We start from the raw sequence: 21,227 nt of genomic DNA on the forward strand, positions 1-21,227 counted from the left end.
AGTATTTGCTCACAGAGGCAGCAGATCATAGCTGCTTCTCAGTGTCCAAGTTTTGAAAAAGTCAAACACCGACTAAAACCAAACTAACCAACCAATCTTCACAAGCAGCCAGCAAACAGGTCAGGATTTATAAGGCCAGACTATGGTTACCCACTGCAACCCTGCTCCTGACAAAGCTGGCAGTAGCAGAAAAGTTCCCTTAAGCATGGTATGAAGACTGTCTCCAAGCCTTTCTATGAGAGCAGCTGATCTGAACTATGTATTCATTTTAGAGGTTTTTCAAGCTACATCTGAAGGGGCCTTTTGATCTGACCTGCAGTAAATGGTAACCAGTCTCTGGCTGAAGTGTTTCCCCAGCCCTGTGTTCACTTCCAAAGGCCTGCTCTGCCTTGGTCCTTGTGAAGAAACAAGACCTGATGCAAAACTCCTTGTTCATCTGGACAACACAAAGTCATATGGGCAAGATGGGTCCATCCTGCTCAGCCAGGACACCCTGCGATACCTTGATGGCTTGGTCAGACAATGCTTGCCTTTCATGTACCTGCTAAAACACTGCAAACAGAAAAGCAATGAATCAGGAACAATCCCTGGCGGATTTTGTTAGTTCCCCCCCAGTTAACTTGGAAAATCAGACAGCTCTCAACGCTCTGCAAAAATTAGTATTTTCTACTTGAGTATATATATATATATATACACCTCCCTAACAAAATGCAAGCAAACCATTCAAGTGCTTTTCACTATTAAAAATCCCCCTCAACAGAAAGAACAGTTTTACTAAAGAGAGCAGGAGCCCCCAACAGAAAGGCCAGCTACAGATTTGCCTGGTACTAAGTAGCATTTATTCATCCTTCAGCAAGATCATTATCACCTACTTGTTTTTTAATTAAATAGACCAATGACAAGGGTAAGAAACAACGGAAGTTTCTTGTCTGTTGGTTGTTTTCTGAGCAGCTTTCCTATTTCCAACGTTCACTTGTACCCCTGTATCTTTTGCTAGAATCGCACTGTATTACTATATAATTTCTCATGCTTTAAGTAACCACTGAAGATTGCTTTAGTTGTGGAAGGAAGGGAGGAGTATAACTGCATAAGCACATGAGGCTCATTTGCTTTAAAAAAACCCTGCTTTGTTTCCTCCTTAGTCTATTTTATCATAACAACATTTGGTTTTGGTAGAGCAGCGGAACCTCACAAATACTGTGTCTCCCAGAAGAGGGGAAGGTGCACATTTTAAAGAGTGTTTTAAAAAGGCTGATTAAAGGCTGAGTGCACACGTCTAAATGAAAAGCAAATCAGTAAAGCCAAAGGTTCTCCAAAATTCCTCACTACGTACCAAAGTGGAATGGAGAGGCATAAATCCAAAAACCCCTCTGTAGAGGAGTCAATACTACAGCATGTACTTCTCACATTTGCTGCTACTGTTATCTTGTATTTGCTAGGAATTATCATGTTTCGAACAAGAAACAGAAAGAAACCACATGAAAGAGATAATATAGGTGTATTTAGTACTTGTTTGACTCATTCAACGTCATACAGGTCCTTTAAACACTACATTATTTCATGTAGGCTTTTCTTCAAAAGATCCACTTACAGCTTTCCTTGAAAACCAAAGAAAGAAAACCATCATCCACAATGGCAAAGTTTTCCTTCAGCTTCTAAATTCTGCTTTTATTAATTTATGTCCTATTAGTTGATATTTACCAACATTACATGTTAGGTATTCTTTTAATTACTAAAGGCTCTCTAGTATCTCAAGAGTAGAAACTATCTACACAAAGCAAGCAGTGGACAGGCTTCAAGAACAATCCTAGAGCATTCCCTGAACAATTTCCATCAATACTCACCTATGCAGAACCTCAGCATGTGATTTCAGGGGTTTTGTGTGTATCATCAGCAGTAAAACCATAACAATAGGAACAAACTAATCCTGCTGCAATGACCTGCTTTGAAGTTTACAGTATTAAGTAATACATTCCAAACCTTGGCTCAACCTATGGGATAGTTAATGACAGGATACTCCAGGAACAGAAAGCATTTTTGACATTATCCAAGGAGCTAGCTCTAGCACAACTGGTCTGCAGAACCAACCAGATACCTGTTGTTTTATTACCAGGATGGCTGCAGGGTGCATGCTTTGCTCCAAAATGCAACAGCAGAAAGGTAGACAATCCACACATTTAGACAGGGAAACATTAATAATGGCACTGTTTTCTTTGTATTATGCTTCTTAACACTGGCACTGGATACATAAGAATACTGGATGCTGACCAGCACGCTGGGGTTGTTGCTTTTTTTGAGGCAACTGAATGTTCACTGCTATAGGTTACAGAACTACACCACTCTTGCTAAAAGGAGACTTGAAACTAAGAGCTCGAAGTGGCTTCAGTTCTCAAAACAGTTTCACTGGTACGTGCATATTTTGAAAATCAGCTCTAGGGAGGGCAAATAGGTGGAAGCTGAATCTCCACGGAGAGAGATCTTCTTTTCAATTCAGGACATTCCTACCTAAAAACTTCCACACATGATGGACTTGCAGCAGGAACAAGCCATATATTCATACAGTGTTTTGTATTTCATTAATGCAGCAATGCATGAATGCAAGAATGATCACACCTGGACAGAGCAGGACAGGTCTATCTAGCCCTGTACCCTGTTCTTGTTAGGATCTAGTGGGAAATGCCTCAGGAAGAACACCAAAACAAGGTACTGATACAGCCATACTTCAGACTATTCTTGCACCTGCCTAAGTGCAGGCATTCAGCAAGACAGGATCCAGAAAGAGTATTTTGGTGTTTGGTAGACCCTGATGCCCCTGCTGGATTTTTCTTCTAAGAATTATCTAGCTCATTTTTCAGCCCATTTAAACTTTTTTGCATTCACCATATTCTCAGGGGAATAAAAAAAAAAAGCAAACCCTAAATTTAAGTACTGTATAAAAACAAACCTCTGTTCCTTCTGAAGGTGCCACTTACTAATCTCATTTCTTGCCCACTTGCATAAAGACACTTTTTCCACGCTCTGCATATTTCCCTGCCACTACTGATTTTACAGAGTTGTTCTATCACTCCCATATCATGTTTTCCAGACTGAAGAATTCCAGTTTGGTTTACTGACAATTTCTGCCACTTTATTGATAATCTCATACTTCCTCTTCCATGGCTGAAATATAAGATAATGAGGTAGAAGATTGTCAACTTGTCCTTATGTCCAACAATGTACAGAAACTGGGATAAATTGCATTAAAAAAGGAAAACCTTCTTACCACTGGGTGGCTTGGGTCGTGGAGGGACATTTTTCTTCGGTGGCAATGCTGGTGTGTCTGATTTGCTTTTGAAGGGGTCATCTGAGAATCCCACCCCTCCAAAAGAGGAAGCAAAGGGGTCTGAAGCTACCGACTACATGAGAGAAAAAGAAAAGCATGTAAGCACATTGTAGGACATTTGTTGTTTCATGAAAGCCAGAAGTAAAAGCATGAAGTTCAAAAAATAAGAACATATGCACAGAATTGTGTCAGTGGTGTAAGAACAAATGCCCACTGAGAGAGGTGTTAGGGTTTTATTAACATTCACAAGTACTTACACTCTTACTCACACAAGTAATTCTAGAACTTTCTGTCCTAGCAAAAAAACTGATGTGAAAAAGAAAAGAAAGTAAAACTACTTTTAGTAAAAAGTAGTTTTGGCAATGAACAGTCATACTACAAGCTGGCCTTCACTCTGATAAACAGAACCATGACAGCAACTGGAAAAACACAGTCAAATGCAGAATGGATAGGGTTTTTGCCAAGCTTTTCTTAAGTTACACACAGTTATTTGTCTTTTTTGTAAAGCTCAGGGAAAATTCCAAACCCATATGTTTAACATTGCCTATTTGCAGCTGGCTCTTCAAAAGTACTTCTACTGATTGACCAAGGCACAGCAAATTATGCCATGCAAAGAAATTTAGCACTCTGAAATGCGGAAAGAGGAATTTTGTGGGCAAAGCTAAAGGAAAGGAAGACTTTTGCCAGAACTACGAACTCGTCAAACACATCAATATTTGTAAAGGCTGTTGCCACCTAGCGGAGAACTAAAACCCCCACAGAAACAGGAAAAATGTTAGAATACACAAAGTTTAAGTAGTGAAAGGGATGTGATAATCTGTTTTGTAATTGACATTTACCCTACGATGTTCAAGTGTTACTGTGGAACCAAGTGTAAAAAGTTGGGCAATTGATGTCAATTGTCAATTCCAAACTCCATCTCAGAAAGCCAAGTGTGACTGATGCAGACGAGGAGGGATAAGGACCCAGTTCTATTTCAAACACCCTATATACCCATTTTATATGAAGAAGCCAAGTAAACAGCAATTCTATTAAGAGCCATGAAAGCTGAGCACACTATGCTGTCCACCTTCCTCTGGGTCCTTGTACTCATGGAGAAGTTGAAGAACAAACTGGGATATGATGAGAGATAAAGTATCTAAGAAGATACGATCCTGAAGACTTCAGGAGTTCAGAGGAAGGTTGGACACTGAGGTGTATTAATATCTGGAACAACCACCTTTCCTTACAGGTGAAAACTAGAAGTTATGCTTCTCTGGATTTGAAAGTGTTTGTGAAAAGTTAATTTATCCCTGCTAAATCTACCAGTCTTGGTTGCCATATCTGAGATGGATGGAAAATGCTTTGCTAAGTAACTGGAGAGGCTGATTGGAAAAAGCTTAACAAAAGTGGGCTCTCAGTGAAAAGTTACAGTCAAAAAAGTATCTGTAGATATATTTTTAAAAGGACAGCTGCTTTCCTTGTAACCTTTACCTTTGACATCTGACTGAAGTCTGCAAATCCCTCACCACTACTGAAAGTGCCACTTCCAAATGGATCCAGTGTTCCAAATGGATCTGAAACAGATACAGGGAAAAGAAAAAAAACAAAGTTATTTAAAATATTTAAAACAAGAGTTATGAAGAATGCTTGGTGCCAGTGAAGTACAAAACTAGGCAGGTGATTCAGAAACACTTGCATTTTGACCGGGCATGAGATGTTAAAAGAGAATTCCATAAAACAAAGTTTTCTACCAGCTGGGGTGGGGTGGGGGGAGTGTATATGAAGACTTAATCTTCATAATCCATAAAAGGACTGAAAGGATATTTGCCAACAGTCTCACTTTCTTTAGTCTCAACTTTAACATTTGATTCTTCTTTCACAAAGAGATACCTCTTTATTCATCTTCAAGAGGAAATTTTTTCTTCTTACCTGGACCATTTGAAGAGATACTGGAAGATGTAAAAGGATCACTGCTTTCAAAAGGGTCAGGCTAGATAAGAACAGATATACACAATTATTGTTCTGCTGTGCACTTGTCTTTTTATGCATATCAAAATCTCTTGCATTATTTCCTATTTCAGACCACTCTGTTAAGTGGACACATAAGCAGGATAAAATCATCAACTGATAACATGATATTTGCATTATTAGTGCATTTGGCTATTGATGGCCTTGAAAAAAACACCAAGTACCTCCAAGCAAAACACATTAAAGTGAAAAGTGTATCATGCTGAAATACAAGAGATACCAACTACCAGGGCAAAATAAGAAATAAATCCCAGAAGTATTCAGTCTTCAAGCAAAAGAGACTGAATATTCAGGTCAGGCATATACATTACTGTTAATTCAGAGTCTGTATATTGCTTCTTTTTAAACTGATGGTGTTTACAGTTGCTCTTCAGTTTGAAAAGTCTGCTGTTATCTAAGTACAAACCTGTACTGAAGACAAACTAACCTCCCACTAACTGACACTGCAATAGTGTTCTAACGCCTGGGTGGCAACAGTCAATAAATGCCATAAGGAAGGGTGAGGGAAAGGATTAAACAACAAAACAAAAATCCATACCCACCCCCCAAAACAGCCAAACCCCTACTCATAAGGACAGCTTAAGAACTGCGACTATACATTTGACAAACGTGTTCTATGCAGTCCTTCCACTCTGTTGGCTCTATTGTCCGTTGGTGGCTCAGTAATTCTTTAGCCAGACCAATTCCTCGATCCAATTCACTATCTGACTGCACAAACAGAAACAGCGATGGAATGGAGGTAATGGTGTGAATGAGTGGGTGCTGGCAGCTTGAAATTCCCAACAGAGAAAAGAAATATCCACCTAATTGTATCTTCACGGTGAACAGACAATGTTATCATGGAACTGGAGAGAACAAACTGCTGATTGCCTTAACAATCCATACTTCAATTTTAAGGATGGAATTCACGATACTTCAGCAGTTAGGAGAAAAGTATTTTGTGGTATTTTGTTCCTTTCAGACAATAAGCTTGGAAACAGTAAAGAAGTTATTTTGTGTAGATTGAGAAATTACTGACCTTTGAGGGTAAAGTGGGGGGTTTTGTGAATGGATCTGAGGTAAATGGGTCGCTCTTCACCTGCTTCTTGAAGAAATCCTCAGGGGCAGAACTACGAAATGGGTCACTTTCCTTAAATGGATCACCTCCAAATGGATCTAGGAGTGTATGAAAAGGTAAGTAGATACAGCATGTACTGTGTCCATAACGAATCATTCTACATTTGACCTCATACTCACTGATGGGATTTTTCTTATCAAACCACACAACAATTTGATAAATCTGATAAACTCCCAGATAACAGGATATTTACTAAGTTTGAACAGGTACATGTTTGATATTAAGGTTATGGAACTAAAGAGTTACATGCACGTTATTGACATTGATCCTGAATCACTCACACACCCTATCAGGTTTCTATGTTCCCCACATGCAAACCAAAAATCTGAAGCCAGGAAAACCTTGGAAATCCTAGTGTTTGGCTATAAATTGTTTATATCATATCTGTCTTGTCTTCAGAAGGGCCATTACCTGCTGGAGCAGGTGGTTGCTCTGCAAAAGGATCATGCTGGAATGGGTCACCTATGCAGAATAGAAAAATCAGTTGTTTTATCCACTATTTAGCAAGATGATTAAACTTTCTGAAAAGATCATTTACTCAAAAAAAGTGATCTTCAAGGTCTCAGGAGAGCCACTGGTCACTTACTGCCTTTGAAAGGGTCTGCTCCCTTAAATGGATCCGATTTGAAAGGATCTTCTGACTGGAATGGGTCTGTATGCAGTTCTTGTGTATTATTGGTAAACATCAAGGCTTTATTCTTAAATGGATCATCCTAAAAAATAAGAGGAGAAACATTACAGCAACTTCCCATTATAAAAATGCTCAGTTACCCAGGAGAAATTTTATGTTATCTTGGTTCCTGTACAGATCTTAATAATCACTTCCTAAAGAACTTTCTGAGTAAGGGGCTTTTAAGTAGAAATAATTACACCATAGAAAGAAATACGGGACCTGAGGCTACACAGAACATCAAAAGGTGTTGTATAGCCAATACATGCAACAATAAAAGGTTAAACTGTTGCCCGTATTACTATGTTCAATTCTGAAATACTTAAATACCAAAACCAAACCCCAACCACTGCACTACCAAAACATTTTTCTCTCCCAGTTATTTTGCAGCTCAGCTTCAGGTAAAGAGAGTTGTTTAAAAGGATACACAAAGCATTTGTAGACTTCAAATACATGATACTACTACTGAGAAGTTAAGGTTTCTTCTTGTTAGCTCATTCTTGAACTCAATGGTCCAAGTACTGATTTCATGGTACAAAGTATTACATGGCAGGAGGAGTGTCACCCCCACCACTTCATGAGAGGTTTGTCAGCAGAAGCCAAGCCTCCAGCTTTGACAAGTTACAAAAATGCAGCCTGCACAAACAAACAGCAAATTAAAGTTATGAAACCTCTTCACTGCATTCATTTGCCATGATACCCCTGTCTTGTGCCTGGTTTGGGTCTCTGATGAAACCAGTCCTTGCTCCAGTAGCCATACGCGCCTGCAGCACCTGTACAACTGGGCTCCATTGACAAAGCCATTCAACACCAACACAAACACCTAGTAACAACCACCCGCTTACACTGCTCCCAGTACTAGAAAGACATGGTATTTCCTCATCCCTTTACAAGATGCAAAGGAAGAAGTCTAATACTTCTCAGAACAGTGGAGGGAGGTGGGGAGAGGAGGAAGAGGAAGGAAGAGTTAAGAAACAGGAAGGGGCATGAGGGTTTAAAACATTTACTACGAACATGTACTGGAGTTTTCTTCCAGTAAGTGATTCTTAGGTTTTGCAAGTAAGAGAAACATCTGGAAGTTTCTACTGGAAATTAAACATAAATGTTTATGCAAGCCCTGCGAGCACAGAAACTAAGCACCTAAGTGTTTTAAACCATGCCTCTCAATGTATTATTGTTTCTAACCTACTTTTCTTCTGCTGAGCATTTTATTACACTTTATCTGTAAAAACAAAGTCCTACCTCCTGAGACTAAGGATGTGACAGGTTACTTATCAAGGGTTAATGTGACCTTTTCTTTTTGTTTCCATATCCATACCATTACAGCTACACAGGCACAAAATCATAGCACAAGACCTAATCCAAAGCTTAAAAATCAGGTTTTCCACCAGCATTGAAATCTTTGGACTGCCTTGCACTGAAGATTGCTGCCTTGCAGGGGTCATGGTATTTGTTAACATATGAAAAGCTAACTAAACACACATCTTCACTATTTCAGGTTAGGTGCAAGTCACAAACCTAATTATTGTAGAAAACACCAAACAACAGCAGTTCTTTAGGCTTTTACCATAGCTCCGTAATTGTTTCTTTCTGTCTGCCCAAGGCCTTCACTTATGTCTGCCAAATTCGTCAGGCTGCCACCATGAATCCCATTGAGAGCTTCATTATATTCTTCTATACTCTTACTGACTTCTTGATGACTCTCTTGAAGTTGAGAAAGTTTACTTCTTGCCTAAGCAATGAAAACCACTTTAGTCTGTTATGTACTCAATAACACTGTCATTCTCACATTCTTGTTAAACCTGGTTGCATTTCCCTCCTCCCCAGAGCTGAACATTCCCTGAGTTACAATGGAAATTCACCCACTGAGCACCAAAAAGGCTTATTTCATGAGCCAGTATTCTTCTTCATAACCTTTCTAGGTGATGCTCGACTCTTAGCCTTTCAAGAAGCGAAAAAAAGTTTAAACTACAATGAATACCTGGTTTATTTCTTCCTGTGTTGATTTTAAAGATTTGATTATTGTTTCAAGCTGCACTTTTCCAGCCTGGATACTCTGCTCTAGCTGAGTCTCTTCTTGCTGGAGGCGATTCAGCTCTGCTTTTGCTCTATTAAGGTCATCTTCCTGTAATTTTAAATCTGATTCCTGAGACTGAATCTGCATTTTTAGTGATGAAATCTGAAACAAAACGTTATAAAAATCAGAGTGAAATTTGAAATAAATGTAACTCAGTAAATTACGAATCTGTAACAGAAACTTGTAAAGCAACCTATCAACTGCTAAGGAAGGTAACAAGAACTTAATATGAAGAACTGCATGCAATCCTTGATAAAAGCACAAAAGACATTCAATAACAGCAAGAAATACTAATATTTTAAATCACAGAAATACCACCCTGATTACAAAGGTAACTAAAAGGTGTTTCTTAGGTGGTTACTTTGTAATTTTCAGAACTTAGTTCCTTTTCCATTCAAACATTTACCAAGTATTATAAAGGTGATTTTTAACTCCAATAATGAGTTAAAATTACTCAGTTGCATACAGCTCTCCTTTTATACCTTCTTACATGACCTTATACACGAAGTTTCTACGTTAAGAAAACAGGCTAGCTACATGGGCAATTCTATCCCCCTGAAAACCTACTTTAGAACACTGATGAGGTTCACAGTGACCAAAATCTGCACCACTGCCCATGGACTGTCCTAGAGGTCAGCATTAATGCTTCTCAGCTACCCTATTAGGTTGAATAAATCTTTCATATATTCACAGAGCAATAACCATTTAAGTAGAAGGGGACTCCTGGAGATATTCTGCTTCAGTCCCCCATTTATGACCACCGAGAAAGGTATTTAGGCTAGCAAAATCCTTTCTTGGACCCCTGTGTTAGCGTTGAAATGGCCATTTATGGTAAAAATGAACAAACCAAGCAAGGTTATCCACTAAATAGAATCTCCTTCAACAAAAGACTCTTAAGCATGTCCAGAATTAACGTACACTCACCACCTGTGTTTCTTCCTGGCACTTCTGCCTCACATCATTCAGCATATCTTTTAGTTTGGCTTTCTGCTGGTCCATTTCATCCAGGCGGTCTTGAGCATCCTGTTTCTGAGCCTCCAGCTCCTGCAGGTTACTTGTCTCCCTATCTAAATCATTTTGCAGCTCCTGAGGAAAATTCCACAGTTTGTAATTTGTATTTAGCAGCTGTCTTACAGGAATGATCAACCACAGACAAACAGGCTAGCAAAATGTAAAAGATTTTCTATGTTATATAGGCTATTCCCTGCATGTGTATGTTTTTGTTTCTGTGGGAACTTTTATGAGACAGCCAGAAACAAATCAGTGCTCACGAGATGGAAGAGAGACTGTGGCACAGAGCACATGTAATGGAACTATCCTAATTATCAAAACCAATACTCTTTGACCAGTGATTTCCCAGATTAATTTTAATCAAGCACTAACAGAATAGACATTTCAAACTGTTCATGTAACATCTCCTGTTTATATTAAGCAGCATCTGGACAAAACATTTCTGATGGATATCAGGAAAATAAGGATTTTATTGTGAGTTAAAGGAGAATCACATGAAAGAAGGAAAGACTTGCCCAGAAGCAAAACAAGGCAAGATGGAAGAAAGAATGCTTAACTTCCTGTATCTTATTTTAGATTTAAGTGAGAAATACTAATGATATGGTGAGTTTTTACCTGGACTTCGTTGGATTTCTGTCTGATTGATTCTTCTTTTTCCCTAATGTCCTGCTCTAATGAGTATTTTTCTCTGTAAGATAAACAAGCACATGTATTCATGATTAAATAATGCAACACACACATGCATATGCAAACATCAATTAAATATTATTCTGCAAACACCATACAGCCAAAAATGCCAGCCCATATTCCGATATAGTCTTTAAATGAGTAAAGGTGCATACAAATCAATTATGCTTATGATAGGACAAGTGGTGACAGGTTTAAAGTTAAACGGGAAGCTCAGGTTAGACATAAGGAAGACCTTTCCAACCCAACCCACTCTATGATTCTGTGTTTCTCCTACTCCACAGTTCTTTTAATAGTCCACAACTATTACCTCTGCAGCTGTGCAATTTCTTGACTAATATCATCCAGCTCCTTCACGCCTGTAAATTCGCCTGATCCAACGGAACTTGAACTATCCTGTTAAGAATGAAACCGTCTATTAAAACACCATGTTCTTACAGAAGACATGCCTTTAGAAAGGCTGAGGACAAAGGTGGGACACAATCCTCATAAAATACATCTGCAGAATTCTTTGGGAGACGTCAAATTATTACGCAACGACCACCAAACACATCACATAGATCAACCTTTGGGACAGGAGAATATGCTCCGTGTCCATACAACAGACGGGACAGTTGAAACATGTAGCAGTGAAAGTACATGCACAATGTCAATGAATAAACTGCAAGCAATGGCAGAATTAAAATTCAAACCCAAAAAACCCAGCTCTGCTATAGTCAAAAGCAAAGCTTCCAGGGAACTGAACAAAATCAGACTGAAATTACAATCTTCTTTAGCAATAAAATTAGCACAAATTAAAACCAATTTCTGCAAGTATACCCGATTTCCTGCATGTCATTCCTACAGCCATGCAGGTGTGGATCAGGGAAGACACAGAGGGTATCACTTGACTTTTAGGCAAGAAAGTTGTCATTGGGAGTTATTAAGAAAAGATCTCAGCATGTGGTACAAAATTTGTCATTATTATAGAAAGGACTGCTAGTTCCTTGAAAGAAAAAAAATAATCACTGCAATGGAGCAAAACCTGCACCACTGAACTCACTGCCAGTGTGTGAGAGATCAGGAGGCCTACTAGTTTTAAATAGCATTTTAAAAAGAAGCATGTGCAGTTTGCTTGCTCCGTTCACTCTGAGGCTGTGATAACCACAGAAAGTTTGGCTTTATACACTCTAAAAACACCAAAAACCCAACCAACAAACCACAAACAGATAGCACAGCAAAATGCGATCGGTGTGCAGAAACAACAGGTGAATACAGAGCTTAAGTTAATTAAGTCCTCTCTTTTGGGTGAGTATTTCTTAATATGCCACTGAATAACCCTAAATAACAACACCAATTCCAGACTAATTCTTCAAGCTGGCAAATCAAAAGCTTCTAATATCACCTTTACATTTTCAGACTACACACTGACTTGCTGAGAGACCTCTACTATCTGCTGTGCAGGATGATAATAAGGTGTTATCCAATATGATTAGGAAGTAAGTTAAAATGAACTGCTGCATTGGTTATCATCCCACAGTTCATTGCTCCACATGAACAGAAAACTGATCTGCTATGTTCATAGTAGCATACAGTTTATTCCACATTACATTCAGCTAAAACCATGCTAGATGGGGGAAAAAAATACAGTGAACTGAAAATAATGGAAAGCTTAAAGCTCTCACACCAATGTATATTTACTGCCCACAGCTTCAGGGAACTAGTACATGAATAGCTTTAACATGCTAACACTGAAAACTTCTTGACAGACCAATTCAAGTTAAAAGTAGTGTACATTAACCAGTTCGCATTCTTTTGGATGTTACAATTACTCACACGACGCATTTCTGTTAGTGTTGAGATCTCAGTCCCTGCAGAGGCCAAGTAACCTGACAGAGTCTGTAGAAAAAGGATACAGGAAAAACCTTAAAAGGACCAGAGCAACAGCAATCATTAAAATATATTTAGAAGCTCAAAAGCTTTATGGTTAGGGAAAGCAAAAAAAGTAAAGGAAAATACTACATAATTTACAGAAAAGATGAATATATTGACATGACAGAAATAGGACAAGGGGTAACGGGTTCAAACTTGAAAAGGGGAGATTTAGGTTAGGTATAAGGAAGAAATTCTTTACTATGACAGTGGTGAGGCACTGGCACAGGCTGCCCAAGAGAAGTTGTGAATGCTCCATCCCTGGCAGTGTCCAAAGCCAGGATGGATGGGGCTTGGAGCAACCTGCTCTAGTGTGAGGTGTCCCTGCCTGTGGCAGGGGGGTGGAACTGGATGACCTTAAGGTCCTTTTCCAACCCAAACCGTTCCATGATTCTATGATTTATTCATTTAAGTTTCAGAAATACACTAACACACTATTGAGGAAAGGAAGAAAGCAGGGTTAATAAAAATTAGATGCTCCAGTAAAAATGGTATTAACAGTGAAAGATATAGGACTACAGACCATCTTGCTACAAGGAATGAATCAACCACCAATTCCCAGAAACTAAGAAGTCACCACTCTTCATGTAGCCATTTAATTTTACATTTTACAGGAGGGGACAGTTCACTAAACCAGCTTTAAACAGTTCCCTGAAGTTAAAAAAACCCAACCTTTCTCTATAACAAAGGAGTATTTTCAATTATTCCTTTATTTATAGAATATTCTACTGCATTTTTCTTTACTCGCGGTCTCGTGTTAAAAAAAAATACATATATTTTCAAATGTTAAAGAATTTTGCAAGAGGAGAAAAGGAAAAAAAAGGCAATTTTGTCCATAATACTACAAAACCTCAAAGCTCATTACTTTCAAAGCACAAAAGCTCAGTATTAGCTACAAATAATCAATGACTTGCCTGTATGGGAGTGCTCCTCTCTGAGGGAGGGACCATCTCTGGGGACAACACTTGTGGAGGATCAATCCCTTTACTGACCTTCTGTTGGATGAGATACATTGCTAATGCAAACTGATCTTTGCTCAGCTTTCCCATCTGTCTTGTGTCTGCCAAAGCCCTAGTAAAAAATAGATCATACTTATAAACAAGAAAAGCTTATTTCTCCTCTACCAAGAAGCCTAAAATACACATATACATGTAATTTCCTTTTGAAAGCTCCATCAGAGCTTGCTTATTCTAGTGAGAGAGCTCCATAAAGAGAGCAGTATTTTATTAGCCATGCATTAACTGAATAGAACAGCATTACCCTGAGAAACTATTTAGAGCCCTAGAACTTAAAAAGACAACCACAGTTCACAGACTGACCTATTCCCCCCTCCCAGAAAAGCAAAGTGAGAAATGATTTCTCCCTTATTTTTCCATGATCACAGTTGTGGCTAGATAATCCAACTTCCCAGACCAGCAGGTTATGAAAATAGAGCTACTAGGGAATTCTTACCATATATGTGCTAGGAGATTCTGAGAGAGACCTGAATGCATAAAAATGTCCTTTACTTCTTGGCCACTCACAAACCCATCCATGTCTGTGTCTGTTTTTAAGAAGATGTCATCGTATCGCACCTTTTCAGACACTGGTACCACCCAATTCACAGAGGGCTGGAAAACAAAGTTTTGTCTTTCAAGAGAAGGGAAACAGTCTTTATCACCACACCAAGTATACGTGACATTATTCAGAGTCAGAAGTGCTGAACATCTTGCACAATCCAATCTAACTGGTAAGTGGGTATTTCCCCTTTTCCTATGAATGTTTTAGCTTAATACCTTTTTATCTGAATTATAAATACTGATAAACATTCTTGCTTTGGAATGCTTCAGAAAGCATTCAGTCTTTAGAAATATGGACCAACTAAGCATACTAAGTCCTCGAGCTAATAACACAGCAGCTTTAGTAGGTAGAATAATGATTGCTCAAAGAAGTGGTAAATGCTCCATCCCTGGCAGTGTTTAAGGCCAGGCTGGACAGAGCCTTGGGCAACATGGTCTAGCGGAAGATGTCCTTGGCCATGGCAGGGGGTTTGAACTGGATGATCTTAAGGTCCTTTCCAACCCAAACCACCCTATGATTCTATGATTTCTTTGGTACTAAAGCAGACACACGAGTGAAACCTTTCTATGTTTTCACTTTTGATGAAAAGTGAAAATTCCCCATAAGATCTGCTACCTCACGGTCACTGACTAAACTTCACTTGCTTCTCTTCCGCAACTTTCCATTCTCATTTCATTCCCTCCACCCAAATTATCCAACAACAACCTAGAAATCAAAAAGCAGGTTTATTTTTACCTACAGTTTGCTGATTTTAAAAAAGAGAAAAAAGATTTGTACCTGTGCTTGCTTAATGCTGGGCTTGGGAGACAAACTCTCTGTGCTGTGCAGACTGTTGCCACTGCCATGAGATGGGGTAGAGCGGAGGCTGTCTTTCGGTGGAGGACTTGCAGGAAGAACAGGAACAGAACCAGGAAAGATGGGTGTCTTCTTTCTTTTAGAAGGTGGTATGAGAGAAGGGGGTAATAGTGAAGGAACTGGCTCTTTCTCGAGAGCTCTATATACCAAATGCATTGCCTGCAAAGGCAAAAAGGTCAGATAACATTAACAATTAGAAGGAAAAGCTACAAGATTTTCCAGTGTCAGTCATTTAAATCTTACTAAAACAAGGACAGTAAGATTAGAGATGCAAACCAGAGCAGATCATTTTCAGTTCCAAAAAGTTTAATCTTGGTGACATAGGCAAGAGTCAGCACATCTGAGAAAGATTATTTAATAGCTCCACATGAACAATTTAGATTAGAACAATCAAATGGAGCAGAGAAAGCTGCAAAGCTCTTGAGAGTAAAAACTGAGCAATCTGCTCTAAGAGACACACTGAATGGAGAATGTAAAGCAACCTACCACAGCAAATTCATCCTTGTCCAGGTGACCATCTTTATCAATATCACTGAGATCCCAGACCTACAACAATTATGATACAAGAAATCATTTAGCGAACAAGTTACACTTCGTGCTTTTGATGTTAATCATCATCATATTGAGCATACTCCCTAAAGACTCCTAACAGAGTTTTGGTGAAGACTGCTTTAGTTACATTAGACCTAGCTAACAGGCTGGATTAGTTTTCTGGCAGTGTGAATCAACACTGGCTCTAACAAATTCTGGGTGCAACGCAGGCAGGATTTTCATCCTTCTATGTTGCAGTTAAGGAACCATCAAGCTGACTAAAACCACCCAGAGGTGGCTTTCAGAATGGTCCAGCAGGTGTGGGTTAGCAGATTGTCCAAATTTATCTTACAAGGAAGTGAAAGTGTTTTAGAGAAGTCAATATGCTTCTAATTTGCATTGCATTCCTCATTTTTTAGTCTTAATTTTTTGTTAAAAGCAAAACTAAACAAAATTGTCCACCCCCCTGAATCTTTTAGAGCAGAGAATTTAAGCATCTCTCAACTGTAGTTCATTATTAGGTCAAGTACAGCCAACAAAACTTGCAGGAGATTTAGAAGGATACAAAACTTTGGGTACTCTAATACTCAGCCATCAGCTAGCACTGTTTCATCATCAATATGACTTGTTGACAGTATAGCAGAGTGGACAGAGAATTAAGACCAAGGCTCAACCATCTGAACTCTCCTCCCAGCTTTATCTTTGGACCCCAGTACAAATTTAAGCTAGCTCATTAGTCCTTTGCCCGTTTCCTCAGTCCCCTGTCTCGTCTGCCAACTCTTCTGGAACAGGAAAAAGCTTCCTAAATTTCTAGCATGACAATAGCAAGATAAAATACAAAGCCTTTCAAGGACGAGTACTTCACAATATTCAAGTACAGAATTACAACAAGTTGTATTTAGATTTTGTAGATAATACAGAGAAAGAGGCATCTCTTCCTGAGAAGATTAAAGTACACACAGATACAGCTCTTAAAGAGAATGTATTCAGTCCTATCAATATGCAAAGCACTAAAGAATACATACTTCAAATGGACGCAAAAAAATACTTTAAAGTTTGCTTCCTTTGCAACTATGCAGTGGATGCACTAAACTCACATCTCAGAAGTATTTATAAATATACATGAAAAAAGAAAACTACTTGACAATTTGACAGCTACAATAAACTAGGATGTTTTAAAGTGTTCTCCTTTGCAAACAGTGGGTAGACTTAACGGTATGTCTATTACCTTGTATTTGGAAAAATGACAAAACAGTGGAATATGATATAAAAGCCATTATGGTTTAAGAAAGCTTTTTCTTGTTCTGAAAAAACCTAAGTAAAAATTTCCAGCTCTTAAAATGAATACAGAGATAATGAAGCCAACCTACACCAGGGCCCAAATTGATGCTGTTATTCTTATTTCTAAGTGGAAGACTTCAAAACCTACTTACTGTTCTTGCATTATAGCATGCACTCAACATAATTCCACAGCCAAAACCTGATCCATGTTGGTAAATTACATTTAAATATTTAACATTGCAACTGCAAGAAGCTAAATAGAGAATAGCTAAATCTAAACAGCATACTTACCCTTCCTAGGATATCAAGAGGTAGCTTTGAATTCATCAGTACTGGTTTTACTTTGTCTCCTGAAAGTAAACCATTTACTGGCAAAAGGCTTTCAAAAATACCATCAAACTTTGCTTTTTCTTCCACCTAGTTGGTAAGAAATAGCCTGAATAAGTAAAAAAGTGTGCCTGTGTGAGTGTTGAAAATGAGATCTTGCAAGAAATTAAGACTGGTCAGTAAAGTATTCATTCTAACTTTCCAAGCTTTCTGGCAACTGCCACCATGCTGTATTTACATGTAAACCCATGGAGCTGGAAATCAAAGCTAAGGGTACGACAGCTAAAAGATTTTAACATGCAGCATGGAAGGTGTGTTTCTATAGTGTTCTAAAAGGACAATGCATTCTGATTAAAACGCTGCTAACCAGATTTTAAACAAACTTTGACAAGCTCTGTAGAGCTAAACACTATTCTTCCCCAAGAGTTTGCTTCCCACTTGAAAGTGCAACATGCAACTACAACAAAAAAGGCAAAAAAAAAAAAAAAAGGCAGCATTAAAATTATTTTATTAAATTTCTACCTTTTGGAAATTGCTCACATTTAAAAATTAACTAAATACAAGTATCCTCACATACGTATGAAAAGCTCCTTTTTTCCCTGATGATATCCATTGTGTGTATCATTGACTACTAATTAGAACATATGAACTCAAGTTTTAAATTAATACTTCAGGATGGATTTGGTGAAATGCTTTGCTGTTCTCAGTGGGGCTCCTTTATACAAATATGAAAGTGTCTAGGATTTCAGAGCAAATCCAGGCAGAAGATTAAAATTCATTGTGTCTTAGAAACATCACACCAGGGCTTCCCAAAGGCTTGGTTAATACTTATTTCAAATATAAAGCTACAGCTCAATGTTCTCTATTGTGCAAAAGTCTGTTATTAGAAAGGGAGGACTTCTGAAATAGGAAGTTTATTTGCTACAGTATACTCTCACTGGGAAAATTACAGGTAAAGGAAATATTTACTTTTAAAGAATGGATGGAATGTGTTGTCTTTTACACTTACCCTAACAGCCCAGTGAGTCTCTGTTGAAGGTGGGGTGATCAGCAAAGGACTGCTAGTGTCGTGCTAAAAATCAAAGAAGTTTTTATTTATACATGTACATACATATAAATTACGCTTCTGTCTCTAATCCTCACTGCTTGCTTTAAGAGATGCTTATGGACATGAGGCATAACTGCACTGAAATGAACATAAAAGACTGCACATGTACCTAAATAAAAAAATAACTCATACTGATTTATACTATCACAGCACTTCAAGAAGGACATGTGGTGCATTAGGTACCCAAACACAGAAATAAAGCAAGCTGACAGAGGTAGCACAACAGCTACACAGGCAAAGCTGCCGTCATGCCCTTTACTACAAACTCCTGTTAATCTACCCCCAGATTGATCTTCCCCCCCTTTTCTTTTTTCATAAATGTAGAGTTTAGCTCCACCAGCTTCCTGAGCAAGCTGACTGTATTTAAACTAGCAGCAGTTCTGCTGCGACATGACTATGGCAGCCACGGTCTTAAGGTTAACAGTTTGGCATTTATAAACAGAAGATTATTCCAGTGTTCCAACTGAAGCCTTAGTTCTCCTATAATACACACAGACATTTAGGTGCATATTACTTACAAATTTAGGAGGTGGCACAGACAAGTTGAGACTGCTCAGGTTAACATCATGGCCATTCTGTGCACATGCTACAAGGCGCAATGCGACATAGAAACCCTACAAAAATGAGTGGTTTCTGTTAAAAAAGGAACCAGTCTAAATCAGTCTCCAATAACCATTAATGATTTTTACTAACACTGTACACGTGCAACTCAGTAAAGTACAGAAACAACAGATGTATGGCTCATTCAGTCCACTGCATAATGACAAGTACCCCACTGTTTTTAAAGATGATTCAGGAAAAGCTTTGCAGTAACATGGAACACAGAGCAGAAAACTTCAAAGGTACATTTTAAGGACTTCCCCATAATCAAATTATTGACATTAAAAATGGCAACAAGTTTTCTTAAAACTAATAATGTGTTTAAAAAAATTCACCTACAAGTAACAATTTCATCTACAAGTAACTTCCAAGCCATTTTTACTGATGCTAGTTGTATTTTTTCATGCAAAAAAAAAGACTTCTAAAAAAACAGACCTTAAAATCATAGTTTGTATTTGGGATCCTATGACTATGTATCTATATATCACCATATGGATTATTTAGAAAACAAGAGAGACAGAAAATCAGATCCAAACTGCTCCAGCAGCCTCACTAAGCAATATATTTGGATGTAACCAGTGCTACCAAAAAACCCAACTCCCCTTGCAAACAGAAACCTACAAATAGGTAATAACTCCTACTGGTAACCGGATTTTCTTGAAACAAGGTTAATCTGTGGAAGACAATGTAAGAGGTCTGCAGGAACATTTAATTTACCTGTTTATCTAAGTATCCTTTACCCTCTGGGTCAGCCAAATCCCATATCTGTGGGGATACAACATAAAAGCCATTGTGGTATTAAAACAAAACTTAGCAGTTCATCCTGCATGTCTCCCTGATGTGTTTGTTGCAGCTTCCAAGTTATGATATATAATTATCTAATTCCCAAGTTAACAAGTAAAATGTTACACAAAAGACAATCTTTTCCTTTTAGATTCCTAAGAAACTCAAAACAATTCCTTGGAGCTATTACCAATCTGCGGTTTACATAATGTTGAATGGCTCTGATTAGTGTTCTACCAAATTCCTTTCTGCAAACCCCTTCTGCTCAATGTTAGCTTCACTCAAGCAAGTGTGTGGATAATTACAGCACTATTTAACTCCCTCAACTTACTTTTCCAAGGATAATATCAGAGAGACCAGATTTTTTCAGGAACAGTGCAGCTTCATTTGCCCCAACTCTGCCTGTATATGCTGGATCTACCTGAAAGATAAAAATTCACATTCAATTGAAGCATGGCTGTCATGAAAGCAGAGACGAGAAATTAAATGTCTTGTCTCTAGGTCAAAAGGAGTTACACAAGCACACATTAGCACTCAGCAGAGAGAATTTACAGCAGCTTAGCACTGCTATGGGGAAAGGAAAGAGAGGGAAATTTGGGGGAAGAGGAAACGGCACTTTAGTTTTCTAAAAGAACCTACCTGTTTGTAGTAAGTTTCATATAATGGATTCCCAGTAAACTGAAAAACAAGAGAGATGTTAAGAAAACAAAGAATAAACTGCAGTCACAGACAAGTCACCTTTCAGGACTGATGGGGGGGGAAGTGTATAGTACTTTGTGTATTAATTCTTCCAAACATAAAATGTTATGTTAATTTGCTGCGTTCCTAACTGGACACCTGAAATCTAAGTGTGGATAACAGTGATCCCTCAAAACCTGCAACCAAAAGACTACTGTCACCTCTTAAACAGCATTCAAGCATACCTGCATTTGTAATGAACAACACTAAAGGGTAGTAAGGTTTTGTAAAGCACCTTTGAACTATTTGCCAAGGTATTTCAGATGACAGTTTGAGAACTACTCACGACAAAGGCAGAGATTTCAACATAATGCTGACTTATCTCCTGCGTTGTACCTATACTTATGGAGTATTTTCAGCAGGCAATTACACACACACAGACAGAGCTCTGGTATCAAAATACGCCTGTGTTTATATATTTCCAGGACCAGGATCTTAAACTAAAACAATAAAAACACCATAATAGAATGAATGGTTAGTTAAGGGATGTCACAATTCCCTGACAATGTTTTTTGAGGATTACTCTGCATTACACCAAAGCAGCAGACACAAAGCTAGGCCCTGCCTTTCTGGGATACTAAACAAGCAGATTCCTTTTCCCTCTTCATAATGTTCCAAGCAAAAGAGAACAACAATGCC

The 21,227-nt window shown here is 38.3% G+C and overlaps 1 protein-coding gene across 6 annotated transcripts in view; it reads right to left on the reverse strand.

The window, feature by feature from the left end:
- EPS15L1 (epidermal growth factor receptor pathway substrate 15 like 1) overlaps positions 1-21,227 on the reverse strand; it is a 216,548-nt gene that overhangs the window by 190,925 nt on the left and 4,396 nt on the right. For 3 of the 6 annotated variants that reach the window (XR_009725840.1, XM_061355855.1, XM_061355857.1), the window contains exons 2-22: positions 20,486-20,528; positions 20,182-20,267; positions 19,785-19,832; positions 18,986-19,081; positions 18,369-18,431; positions 17,324-17,449; positions 15,707-15,766; positions 15,143-15,379; positions 14,258-14,415; positions 13,720-13,876; positions 11,205-11,290; positions 10,823-10,895; positions 10,121-10,282; positions 9,101-9,298; positions 8,687-8,851; positions 7,036-7,162; positions 6,861-6,911; positions 6,351-6,487; positions 5,234-5,294; positions 4,796-4,878; positions 3,263-3,395 (exon numbers count right to left, since the gene is read on the reverse strand). Coding sequence is in view for 5 of the 6 variants with exons in the window: in XM_061355855.1 (XP_061211839.1) it covers positions 3,263-3,395; positions 4,796-4,878; positions 5,234-5,294; positions 6,351-6,487; positions 6,861-6,911; positions 7,036-7,162; positions 8,687-8,851; positions 9,101-9,298; positions 10,121-10,282; positions 10,823-10,895; positions 11,205-11,290; positions 13,720-13,876; positions 14,258-14,415; positions 15,143-15,379; positions 15,707-15,766; positions 17,324-17,449; positions 18,369-18,431; positions 18,986-19,081; positions 19,785-19,832; positions 20,182-20,267; positions 20,486-20,528 (2,350 nt within the window). In the remaining variant the exon portion in view is untranslated. Of the gene's footprint in view, positions 1-3,262; positions 3,396-4,795; positions 4,879-5,233; positions 5,295-6,350; positions 6,488-6,860; positions 6,912-7,035; positions 7,163-8,686; positions 8,852-9,100; positions 9,299-10,120; positions 10,283-10,822; positions 10,896-11,204; positions 11,291-13,719; positions 13,877-14,257; positions 14,416-15,142; positions 15,380-15,706; positions 15,767-17,323; positions 17,469-18,368; positions 18,432-18,985; positions 19,082-19,784; positions 19,833-20,181; positions 20,268-20,485; positions 20,529-21,227 lie in introns of those variants that run through there. The other 3 variants (XM_061355856.1, XM_061355860.1, XM_061355859.1) reach the window with 3 other exon arrangements.

Source organism: Neopsephotus bourkii, unplaced genomic scaffold (assembly GCF_033783945.1).
Source record: "Neopsephotus bourkii isolate Nb327-2 ecotype Australia unplaced genomic scaffold, CSIRO-AGI_Nbou_v1 NB_838, whole genome shotgun sequence".
Taxonomy (NCBI): domain Eukaryota; kingdom Metazoa; phylum Chordata; class Aves; order Psittaciformes; family Psittacidae; genus Neopsephotus; species Neopsephotus bourkii.